General features: G+C 43.7%; 1 protein-coding gene and 1 long non-coding RNA gene across 3 annotated transcripts in view; one reads left to right on the plus strand and one right to left on the minus strand.

Moving 5' to 3' along the window:
* Window positions 1-12872, plus strand: part of LOC135809921 (uncharacterized) — a 120518-nt gene that overhangs the window by 94199 nt on the left and 13447 nt on the right. The gene's annotated exons all lie outside the window — the stretch shown is intronic.
* The window catches only part of LOC135809906 (uncharacterized), a 205808-nt gene that overhangs the window by 64404 nt on the left and 128532 nt on the right, over window positions 1-12872 (minus strand). For both annotated transcript variants that reach the window (XM_065323364.1, XM_065323355.1), the window contains 3 exons: window positions 9298-9369; window positions 8095-8166; window positions 966-1034 (listed from right to left, as the gene is read on the minus strand). In XM_065323364.1, the coding sequence (XP_065179436.1) occupies window positions 966-1034; window positions 8095-8166; window positions 9298-9369 (213 nt within the window). The remainder of the gene's footprint in view (window positions 1-965; window positions 1035-8094; window positions 8167-9297; window positions 9370-12872) is intronic.

Here is a 12872-nt window from a genome sequence, read left to right on the forward strand (position 1 = left end):
TTAAGTCTTGTGTAATCATGTTGCTAGTGAAGCTTGTATCAGATCCGCTCTGATTTAGCCACCCACACTAGTAGCAAGTATTACCTTCACTGGGGGCAGGGGTAACTGCAGTTGGATCCCGGGGCGGATACCCTGATGCCGTCAATCCTTTTCCTGCACCTCGTCCTCACCCACTTACTGAGGTGTGGTGAGCCCATAAGTGGGATCATTCTCAAGTCCACCCAGAGTTTTGGGGATTTCAGGGGGTGTCGGCCGTTGGGCGGTTCAATAGCCAACTGAGTCATCTTTCCCAGATTACTTTTGAGTCTCTCTCCCCTCTCCCGGGGAGACCCACGTGACCAGTTTTGGCAGTGAGCAACAAGTACAAGTACAAGTGTGCGTGTGCGCGTGCATGTGTGTGTGTGTGTGTGTGTCTGTGTGTGTCCCATATGGTGCTGTGGTTCAAATCCGAGATATCCCTGCTGTTGCACAACTCTGTATGCTCGTGTAGCGACCACCCCTGCCCGTACACTTAAGCACACAACTCTGTATGCTCGTGTGGCGACCACCCCTGCCCGTATACTTAAGTAGTCATTAACCCCTAGGCCCTGCCCACCCAATTCTTCCTCACTCTTTCTCCTTTCTTACACTATTATCTCTTTTTGGCCACTGGCTATCGTGAGAATAAAGATTTGAAACAACAACAACAACAACAACAACAACAACAACAACAACAACAACAACAACAACAACAACAACAACAACAACAACAACAACAACAACAACAACAACAACAACAACAACAACAACAACAACAACAACAACAACAACAACAACAACAACAACAACAACAACAACAACAACAACAACAACAACAACAACCCCTGCCTGTAATTATTTTTCTCTTATTGGCCACAGGCCATCGTGAGAATAAAAGAATTCAACAACAACAACAACCGTAGGAGAAATACTCTAGTCACACTTACAAGGATGCTAATGGCAAGTCGTCAAACAGGCCTTGAGGTAGGGTTGTTAGTTGGTTAAATGATAAACGTCTATAAACCAAACAGAAATACAGGGAAACCTTATGGCCTGATCAACAATCTTTTGCGATTTTTCACTACGTGACACAAGACCTGTAAAATTTAGTGTAAATGGACGTTGAATAATACTATGATGATTGTGTGTGGTGAATTACAACTACTCAAGTACAGTCAACTTATCGTATATTAGACACAGTTAGACGGGACTTTATTTATTTATTTATTTATTTATTTATTACAGCATCTCATAGCACAGTGAGAACACCGGCCAATGCAAAGAGAGAGGGTGTTAGCCAACCACGGCAAGGCAGGTGCACTGGGCATGGAAATTCTGTCGTTATTCGCGAATTGTCGTTATATCCGCAGTCGTTATTAGCGAAGTTGACTGTACATATTTCACTGAAAACTGACTGCAACAACTCCTGGAAATAGATTTAACCCCAGGTTAATAGCACATCAGAGCCACAACAGTACATTAGAGATTGCGGGAATGTAGGTTAAAGGCGAAGTCCTGCGAACATGAAACTTTCAGGTTTCGAAGAGTTTGGGTCGCTGAGTCGAACGGTCTTTGTCCGAGGAGGGTGTTGTTGATTTAATTTTGATTCACTGACCAAAACTGACAAATATATCCAATAACAATGAGGCAAATAAGGAGAGTCACAGTGTACCAGTTCACACCCATCTGTTCAGGAATGTCTACTGTCCAGTGATTTGGCCAGTTTGGGGAGTGGGGTTGTGGTTGTGAGGGATTAGACTGAAATAGAGAAGCAGAGGGAAAGGAGATGGTTACTAGTCTTGTCAGTGATCAGTTATTGAAGTGAGTAGGGAGCGACTGCCAAGTGGAACTCTCCAAAAGCCTGATACCAATCTGCCAGCTGAGGTTTGGCGCCACCACCGTTAACAGCGACTCTGTCCCATATATGGGCCTCCAGATAGACGAACACCTTTCCTTCCGCCTTCAGGTTGAATCTATTCGGAAGAATGTTGGCGCCACGCTGAATGCCTTCTGCTGGTCATGGCCAACCAGACTTTTTTAATCTGTGTTTCATTCAATCCACCCTGGAATACAGCAGCAATGAATACGTACACACTACCCATGTCGGTGAGTACAATGACTTACTTGACATCAGGAGTCGTGCATTAAGAGTTGTTTTTGGATTCCCCCGCACGGCTGACACATCCCCCATCATCAGCCGTCATACACTACAACCACTGACATTTCCTTTAACATGAAGCTTTACATTTTCGTCCATCGTTGCGTCTAAAACAAAGCAAACCCACTTCTCTGCCAGATGTTTGTTCTCCACTCAGCTGCTGCCCCTGGACGCCACACTCGCTGCCACAACTCAAAGGGCTTACATACAGTTCACCCCATTGTCACCTCACGCTATGGTTCTGTGCTAGTCATCGGCGGATAATGCCGGCATAATTTTGAGCATAATCACGGCTTTCTGAAAAATAGCATTGCCGAGCATAGTTGATCCTTCAGCATAACTGCTGCATAAAACTGCTAGGGCCTCGAAGGGCAAAGTTCACCGTCCAGAGTCTGTTTTTTTGGTTTGTTTGTTGTTTGTTACAAAGGCAAAGGAATCCTCCTAGAAATAGATCTACATCCAAGACTCGGCAGGGAGTCGTACCATACCACGGTATAATTATATTTGTCCGGTATACCCTAACCTTGGTCATGTTCATTCAGTCATTCCTTCACTGTGCATAGTTCGAAATTCCCCCCCCCCCCTCCCCCACACACACAATGGTTGCCTCTTTGCTTTGTCATACCACAACCATTCAACCCCTCGATAGGTGATTTGCCTTTGGGTCATCCTAATAAAGTTATAATTATTATTACACAAGACTAGAGAGAGAGCTTGGAAGCTTTGTTACAACTCTGAGTTTCACGTATTACTACGATCATCATATTATTGTTATTATTATATCTGGCACGGCTCCGTGAAAGGGCCTGATCTACACTGTAAATGTAACCGATGTGTAATGTTTAGGGCGTCAAAGGTCAAAAGTTCACCGTCCAGAGTACATCAGTACATGCATGTAGGATGTGGTTTCTCCAGCAGCCAAAGCTGCCACTGTTCGACTGGTATTTCTGTTATTGTTTTCAAATAATTTCTTGCACATCATTCTCCCAAATGCATATCTGAAGTCATGTTGTCAATGCAGTGTCATGCATAAGTCACTGTAGCGCAGTGACTCTGCATTATATTCTATTATTTCTGTACATGTTATGTTATGTTACCTTTATTTTACTTCACCATAGGTACAGGCATTGCTGCCTTCTACATAATTATGCTTGTATTGATGTTGCAGTGCCTATTGCTGTATCCTGGTCCCTTCTCCATAGCTGAGACTAGATCTTCATCTTCTTCCATGCACTTTTCTCCGGAAGTCCGCATTTCATCCCGAGTACACATTCTACACATTTTAGTGGCATTATAAACATGAAAGAGCACAGTGTCATGAAGTATAATTTGAGGATAATTTTAGTGGTTTTCAGAGCATAGTGCCAGCATACTGAAAAGCATAATCCGTGTGATTTTCGAGCATTATCCGCCGACGTCTATTCTGTGCCCCTCTCCTTTTTGCCCCTATTAGTAGGAATAGCCTTCAACCCGCTGTTCCCTCCACTCGTCATTGTCCATAATCCGTAACTGGAGAGAGGCTTCGTTAACGCACGGCAATCACCGAGGACCAGGCACAACTCGGAAGGTTCAAAGTTATGGAAAGACCAAAGAGGGGAAGGTAAGCGCAACGAAAATGAGCTACGGAGATGTGTGAAGCTAGGTGTCAGGACGTCGTATGTGTCAGTACTCTGTCAGTTTTGTGCCTAGTTGTTGCACTTTCTGACTGTATATTGTATCTGGTTACAGTGATGGAGAGTTACACTGAACTCATAACCATATGTATTTTACCTTTCTACATTTATTATTGGCTCAACATCTGAGTATTATTATTATTATTATTTTAAAACGAAGGTAAGTTATGGGTCGCAAGTATCCACGCAAACACACATCCAGTCATAATAAGGCACTTGTCATAAGTATCCGAACGTTTTCGGTCCCTTCTCATCAAGGATTATACAGGGAATGTTATGTTGTTGTCACTATTATTATTTTCCTTCGAGTTTTGTATCATGCTAAACTTGATAATGTTTCACCTTGTCACGAGTGTTGTTATCTAATTATCTTTACGATATATAAGTTTTAGTCTTTCCAACTTGAGCCATTCCCTGTATAATCCTTGATGAGAAGGGACCGAAAACGTTCGTATACTTATGACAAGTGCCTTATTATGACTGGATGTGTGTTTGCGTGGATACTTGCGACTCATAACTTACCTTCGTTTTAAAGTATTATTATTATTATTATTTAAAGAGTCGGCGTGGAGAAAGCAATTTTATTAGTGCAATTAGGAGTATAATAGATGCAGACATGGCCAGACAACAATGTTTGACACCTATTATGTAATGCTGTAGCACTTCCTTTGTTGTTCACACTTTTAATTAATTATGCTGTTATAAAATGTTCTATTTTTGTACACAGTACCCTCAGTTCCGATACTATTCACTGATGAGCGGAACACGAAAATCGATTTTGAATAACATAAAAATCCTTAAAAATTCCATGAACTCGTTGTTGTCTGGCCATGTCTGCATCTATTATACTCCTAATTGCATTATTATTATTTTATAATATTATATATATTATAATATTATAAAATAGCTATTATAAAATTGTTGTCTCCGCGTCGATTATTTATTATTATTATTATTTTATTTTACGGGTATAGTCCCCTAGTCGAAGGGTCTGTCATCTGGTAAATCGACTGCTTGTACTGTTAAAATAGTTCTGACGATATTAGTTATTTTGTTGTCCCTGCCCTTTTGGCACGTGTGTGCCCCTTTTGGCACGTTGGTGCGGACCGCGCGCGGACTGCGCCGGTTTCATGATTATCGTACATGTTCTTGTTGTTGTGCGCATGCTTGCATGCTTATCGTGCGCATTCTGGTTGTTTTGGGTGCCTTCTTCCTGAGACTCTCCTTGGAACAACAATGATAATCTGTCCTCTGAGTGTGGCGTACGTGTGATATGAGATATCGAGAGTAATCTGAAGGGCTATCGTGCGAGGATTAAAACCCCCCGACGACAATTTGATTGTATTCTTACTTTGTAGCTGACTCCAGGCTCTTTGGAATAGTTAGCCAAATTCTCCGCCGAGTTCTAGTTCCCTAGCTTCTCTAATAATTCTCACTACAGACTCCATTCTAGTTTCGAAGAGATTCATATTCTTGTGCATTTGTTCTGAAACAAACTGCTGGTTTGTCTCCTCCTTTGCCTTCTTTGCCTTTTATTGGTATTCTTTTATCTGTTTTACTGCTGTGGTTGGCTTTCACCCTTGTCTCAGTTTTACTGGCCGTCCTCATGATGTGTCATGAGATAATGATATAAATACAAAATACAAAACAATTCCTCATCTTGTGCATTTGTTCTCAAACAAATTCCTCGTAGTACCTGTATTTGCAGCAGTCTTGCGCTCTTTGATTTGTTTGACTCGCGCGTGACTTTCCTTTCTTTTCTTGTGCCATGTATGACGTATCGGTATGACGTGAGTGTGTACGCACTATGTTTATGACCACGTGACTGCATGCTCGCGTGGAACTACAGTCAGTAGGCTAGTGCATTTTAGCGACTGCAGCGATTTGATCTTCTTGCTGCAGCGCGGTTTCTTCTTCTTCACTTGTGTCTTTTCTTTGGTCGCTGCACTAGTTTGTGATTACCATGATTACGTGTCAATGGACGACATAGTCGCCATTTTGTGCATGTCCTTTTTCCTGATAGATCTTGGATCTCGTGGAAAAAGAGCAGTTTTCTTTTCTCCCAACTTTACTACTATTTCAATATTTCAACTCTCTTGATTCCTTGTTGATAGTTGTGGCTCAGTGCATGTGTGAGTGTGCTGGAGTGCCAGCTGGAAGAGACAGAGAGCATAGTAGTGGAGTAACAGACTCATAATCTCATAATGGGTGAATGACATCCAGGGGTAAAAGGAACCAACTTTAGAGCGAAATCAGCAATGTACTGGAAATGCCAGAGGGACTTGGAAAATAATCAAGGAGTTGACAGGCAAACAGTCGACGTACAGGGATCCACAGTGCACGGTGGATGCGATTCGAGACACTTTTTCGAAAGTTGTGGAAGATCCAGTTCGCCCTGCACAGCTACGCCTACCCCTTGGGCCTCCACCTGCGGTACACTTCTCGGAATTCTCGCCAGTCTCCATTGCAACTACCCGGAAAATGTTGGTACAGTTGGACACCGGAAAAGCCACTGGGAGTGATGATATTCCAGCAATTCTCCTCCAGATGCATGCTGACATCCTGGCACCGTCACTCACGCTACTATTTAATAAGTCATTGAGAGAAGGACAGTTTCCTGCGGCAATGAAGGTGGGTAAGACACGGCCTCTGTTCAAGGCTGGAGACCCCAGCCAACCCAAGAATTACCGACCAGTCTCCCTATTGCCGATAGTGTCGAAAGTTCTTGAACGTATTGTTCATAAGCAGCTTCTGCAGTACGTCAACACGAACAATTTCTTGCCTACTAGTCAGTTTGGTTACAGACACCAGCATTACACAGCAGATGCCTTAGCGCTAGCTGTAGAGAACATCAATGAAGCACAAGCCGCCGGGCAGCACACAGGAGTAGCATTTGTCGACATGTCGAAAGCCTTCGACAAGGTAAAGCATAGCATTCTGGTTGAGGACATCTTTGAACTGGGTCTCACTAGCATTGCTTTGAAATGGTTTTCAGACTACTTGCTGTATCGCCGGCAATACGTGGAGACAGGAAAAACCAGAAGTACAACTTATGACAGCCGGTCAGGGGTTCCTCAAGGGTCAGTTCTCGGACCTTTGCTCTTCGTTCTGTATGTGAGGGATATTGCCGGCGACCTTGCCCCTCATGACGTCACCACTATTCAGTTTGCTGATGACATCTCGCTGCGTGCGAGCAGTCCACAGCCAGAAGTTGTCTCCCAGGGCCTCACTGCAGCAGTTCAGTACCTGGCCACTTGGTTGAAGAAACGTGGACTGATCCTTAACGAGACCAAGACGCAGATACTCGCCATACCACACCAAAGAGCTGCAGCCCTCGACATCAATGTTGTATGCAATTCACAAGTCCTACCAGTAGTCACATCTGCCAAATACCTTGGCCTGCATTTTGACTCGGACATGAGTTGGACCACAATGGTGGACCATGTTGCTCGTCATGTTGCCGGCAAAACTGCTATCCTGCTGCGACATGCTTCCTCGTTGCCATATCCATGCCGACTCACCTACTTCAGATCTATCATTATGCCTGAATTTTTGTATTCTTCTTTTAGTTACTACCCGTATTTGTCAGTTGCTCAGGAACAACGGCTACATAGGCTGTTCAAACGTGCCGCTCGGGCAGTCTGTAAGTCGCCACCATGGACCAGTACTGCTCCCCTGCTAAATCGAATGCATGTATGTGATCTACAGGTTTCTGTGCACTTGGATATGTTTTGTTTCATCTGGCGATGTTTGCATGATGCATGTAGCACCCTATTTCAGTCCTTTTTTGCTGTCGTGCCCTCAACTCGCACTCGAGGAGGCCAAAGCAACTTGCTTGTGGTCCCACCTGCTAGCACTGCTCGTTCTGCTAAGCGCCTAACGCACGCTGGAGCCATTATGTGGAATAGATTGCCACCAGCAGCAAAATGTTCAAATAGGTATTTGGATTTTAAATCTCAAGCCTTGCAGTATATATTATCAGCGACATAGGTTTTCCAATGCTCACTGGATTGATATCTGTTCGTTGCAACCAACCTTCCATTTTTTCTTTCCTTTCTCTTTTTCTCTTGTATCTACTTTTCCACAATATCCTTTAACATGTCATTCACAGTGGGTCCAATGTTATTAGGCATTTTGCCTGTTTTGATTTCCACTATAAATAAAGTATACAACAACAAAATCGGAAACTTGGCCATGTTTTGTCATTTTAGAGGCATTGGCCGGTGTGTATGAGGACAAACTTACAAGCTGCTCAGTGAATAAAGCCTGTCAAATACCCCAGACGGTAGAGAGGTTAGTGAGTTGTACTCAAGGTACCTGAAATGAGATTGAGAAGCACAAACATGTCAAACGTACTTCGAAGTAACTGTTCTTTTTACCCCTTTAACAAATACAGTGCTCCAGAAAAACTAGAGCTTGTGTTAGACCATTTCACAAGCCCTTCAGGTAGTATTACTACTGTAAAGCGTGAAATGTTCGTGGCGTTTTTAGTTCGCGTTTTCAGAATCCGGACAGGTTTGCGAGGTATTAATTTTGCGATTGCAGAATGGCATTCTTGCTAAACCTGTGGCATTCTTGCTAAACCTTTCATGGATCTCCTTTTCGTGCTGTCTAAATTTCGCGATTTCCACTCGGTCGTGAGTTTCGCAGAAATTAGACCATGGCAATAATTTCACGGTTTACAGTAGCATTCTTTTATTTATATCAAGGAGTAGTACTACTCCCTGATATAAATAGTGGAGAAAGCAAAACAGGCAGATGCCTGATAACAATGGACCCACTGGGTAGGGTGGTGAAGGAGGGGGGGGGGGGAGACATGGCTAATGGTAAATAGTGGCGGCGAAATAGTGCAGTTCCAGCACAGCTACAGAAACATGGGCGTAAAGCGAAAAGCAGGCAAGAATGTGTTGCAAAGCGCTTGACTTGAAGGCGGCCAGTTTGGTGACGCCTCGGATATCCGCATGTGTCACCAATTTGGTAGAATGTGCAGAAGCAGCGGCAGGGATGATAAGCAGGTTACTGTTGCCTCTTCGTGTTCTTCGGGACTTTCAAACAACCTACTTCCTGAAGAATTTAGACAACGCCATATACATGTAAAGCAGAGCAAGTTAAGTTGAATGGTAGCGCGCAAGGGAGAGACATGGACACGCTTAAGCAGCATAACAGTGGGGGTCCATGGGGGCACTTTACATACAGCACGCAGTGCGCACTTGAAGAGCCTTTCCAGACGGAGCTCCTGGTGAACAGATAGATATGGGGCATAAGCATTGGATGCATACAGAAACTCAGGCAGCACAAAGCATTTGAAGTAGCAGATGTGACATGAGAGGGGTAAAGATGCAGTAAATTGATTCAGACAATCATGACAAGCATTATACAGATTCACAACAAATAGTACATGTAATTCAGAATGCATGGAATTTCCAAACAAAAACTTGTATAACTCACAGATGTTCCAGATGACACATAGAGTGAAATCCTCCTTGCGGTAATTCTCTGATCCTGTTATGGTCCAAGTATCTGCATGTTGAGATAGAGCACACACCAGGAATACCGGTTGACGAAAAAGAAGATGTAAAATGCAAAAGGATGAGAAATTAACAATAAAAATGAAGAGAGAAAGTAGTGGGATCGGGAACATCTGTAACCCCAGCTAACCAAACAGATTGCTGTTGTTGTTTATATATTTTACATAGCATGTCAAACGGGCAGTTCTGCCCAATAGTATGAAAGTGATGACTGGTACGAAGACTAGGAAGTGAAGAAAAGTAAACACAAAAAATATCAATGGAAATAGCAGTGAGTAGAGGCAAGGTAAGACAAGCAGAACAGAGATCTCCAATTCATACAAGTCGGGTCATCGAAGCATGATTCTCTCGCGTCTCATTAGCAGGTTTCAAAAGCCATTACATAATTAATCCGAAGTAAAATACGCATAACATTCGCTTAAACTCACGGGCAGATACTATCGAGTATCGACTTCATACAGTTGGGAATTCCAGAGGTGGCAGCTGGCTAGAAGCGGTCGGCATGAGCCAGAAGCACTGTGAATATGGGTCAGCGGGTAATGCTCTTTTCACGGCTTTTCACTATTTAATGATTTATATAATGCTTTTGTAATGCCCTAAAAAGGACGCATAATTATAATGCTCACATAATGCTCGGAGATTGTTAGTAAGACACATCAAATATGATTTTGGAACATGACAAAAGCTACGCGGTATCGTAGTAATAATAACAAATCAAAAAGGCCCTCCTCATTGACATAGCTGTACCTGGTGATCCACGCGTTGCTGAAAAGGAAGTTGAGAAACGTGCCAAGTATCAACTTCTTGCTCGCGAAATCCATCGGCTATGGCAAGTTGAGACTCAGATTGTTCCTGTGGAAGTTGGGACTTTAGGCACTGTTTCCAAACAGTTGCGAGGATACCTCGACACCATCGGTATCACCAGCTACTGCTCTGTGTCTGAATTGCAAAAGAATGCTCTCCTTGGCTCGGCAGCTTTGCCGCAAGGTCCTTGATTTGCTGGATGCTAGCTCGGTGGATGCCAATCTCTGGCCTTCTCTCGAGTGCTGATGGATATTTAAAAGGATCAGTCGGGGAAGTGAACTGCCTGAAAAGAGAAACGCTAGGCCCACCAGGACTCGAACCCGGGACCTTGATTGTTATGAGCAATGCTCTAACCACTCAGTTATGTGACCAGGCTGAACCTAGAACGCGCTGAGAAATATTTCACTCCAAAGGCAGCTCACAACACGTGCCACACATACTGATGGTTGTTACTGAATTGTTACTACTACTACCAGCTTAATTAACCACCCCTGCATCCAACCTTTGGCATGCTACAACCGACAACCGTTGCAAACTTGGGTGAGAGAATACATACAGTAGATTCAGTATAAAATTGGAAAGAAGATCATCGAAAGAATGAAAAAGGCAGCTGCATCAGCATGCAGCTGCGCATCAAAATCAAAATTTAATGTAAAGATGGCGACCATGAACGACTGTGACGTGGATAAACTGCAAAACAAACTAGTGCAGCGACACTGACTTGAATGAGTAAAGAAGCGGAGAAGACGAAACGTCAAAAAAAGCGGATCGCTACGATCGCTCAAATGCACTAGCCTAGGGCGTGCATAGCGCATACAGTCAAACGGTCACGTGATAAGTGCGTACACAAGTCATACGTCATAATAATGCAGTTGACAAAGAAAAGGAAACAAAGCTGAGCGCGAGGCAAACAAATCTGCAGAGCGCGGAAATATAAACACATAGGGCTTGAAAGTGATGACGTCAAAAACGGCCTGGGAGTAGTAAATTGACATCAGATTTCTATTTTGGATCCACTAAGGTGTGACTTTGCTATTGCCTCAGTATGTGGGTGCATAGCAACCCACTCATGTCGTATGCAGGTGCAACTTTTACTTCAACACCAGTTGTCACCCCGCCCCCACTAGCCAAATCAGTCAGTTTCACTGGCACCATCACCTTGCTGTGAGTGAGACCGCTTGAAATGTGCTTGGATCCATACAGAAACTGGATCCAGGTGGATCCAGTTTTCGAATTTTTCAAATTGTTGCTATGCCATTGTTATGGAGTGACGTAGCACTTTCAAGCCCTATTGAACGAAGGATTTGTTTGAGAACAAAATGCACAGGCAGACAAAGAAGAAACAGTTCGAAGCTAGAATCAATGTCCGCGTTTCTTAGAATCAATCATGGAGACAGCTAACTAAGAGTAACTACCTCTGTCACGCAAGACCGGAACTAAACACCTACGAAGTAAGAATTGATGTGTTACGAGAAATACGTGTGTCATGACCCGGACTCGACTCGTCGTGAAAGCGACCACGCAATGAGATTCAGCAGCTAAAAGCTGGGCTCCGAAATATTCTAGAGTTCTGTAAGAACCATGATTAGTCCTGCGAAGGATTTAGCACTTTCGTTAGTTGAGCAATCATGGCTTACAACTCGTGGCCGCGAGTCACAAGTGTTGTCGTACGGCGGCTACACCTTCAGTACAAGTCATCAGCATTGTACTCACTACACTGTTGAGCTTGAGGGGACCCAGCTTAGTCCTGCAAGGGAGCTGATACAGGTCGTCCCTCGTTAATACATAATCTCTGGGACTTGAGAAATGTTATGTATTAATGGGGTTTATGTACTAAACGAAAGTGTACATAACTTGCTTGTGTACCAGAATTTTTCACTTTTTTCAACTTTTCTGAGCGTTTCTGGCTACCATGACTAGAGAGCGAGATATTCTTGATTCCCTCGATATAACATAAAAAAAAATTATGTTATAACGGTCACAGTCAGCAAAGATTCTACAGTTTACGTGATACATGTCCAGCCGCGCCTGTACAGCTACAGTCACTCGAAAAAAAACAGAGCTTTGTCGGTTTGTGATGTGCGCTCTGATTTCTGAGCTAATTGCGTTCACAAGTAGGCCAAAAGACCAACAAATTATGTACTATTGAGGTAGGTGGCATCCGGGTACGGAAAAATGTTATGTACTAACGGGGTTTATGTACTAACGAATTATGTACTAACCGACAAAATTTGTATGGAAGTGACCACGTTTCGTCCGGGACTTGATATTTCTTATGTACTAACGGGGTTTATGTACTAACCGGACTCGTATTAACGGGGGGCGACCTGTACCTTTGTTAGTCGAGCAAGCATGGCACCTCTTCTCGCGTCGTACGACGTAAAGGGTCCGGCAAGTGTTTCGCGCACTGCGGACTCCGTTATCCCTTTTTGGGAGAGGCCGCGGCTTGACCGTGCAGCGCCCTATGGGGTAATGAGAGGGAAGAGCCTACGGGGCAGAAGATGAAGGGTGACCCAATCAAGACACCGTACGAAGGCGGCGCGCTCTAGCTGCGGCAACATCCGACAGCATACTCCAGGCTCCGTCGCACGATCGACGTACGAATAACCACGGACATCACTCATATTAATTTTGTAACTCTTTCATGTAATGTGGGTGAGCGAGCTCCCCTAAGCTATACAGTAAATATTT

The sequence above is a fragment of the Sycon ciliatum genome, chromosome 1 (assembly GCF_964019385.1).
Source record: "Sycon ciliatum chromosome 1, ocSycCili1.1, whole genome shotgun sequence".
In the NCBI taxonomy this organism is placed as follows: Eukaryota; Metazoa; Porifera; class Calcarea; order Leucosolenida; family Sycettidae; genus Sycon; species Sycon ciliatum.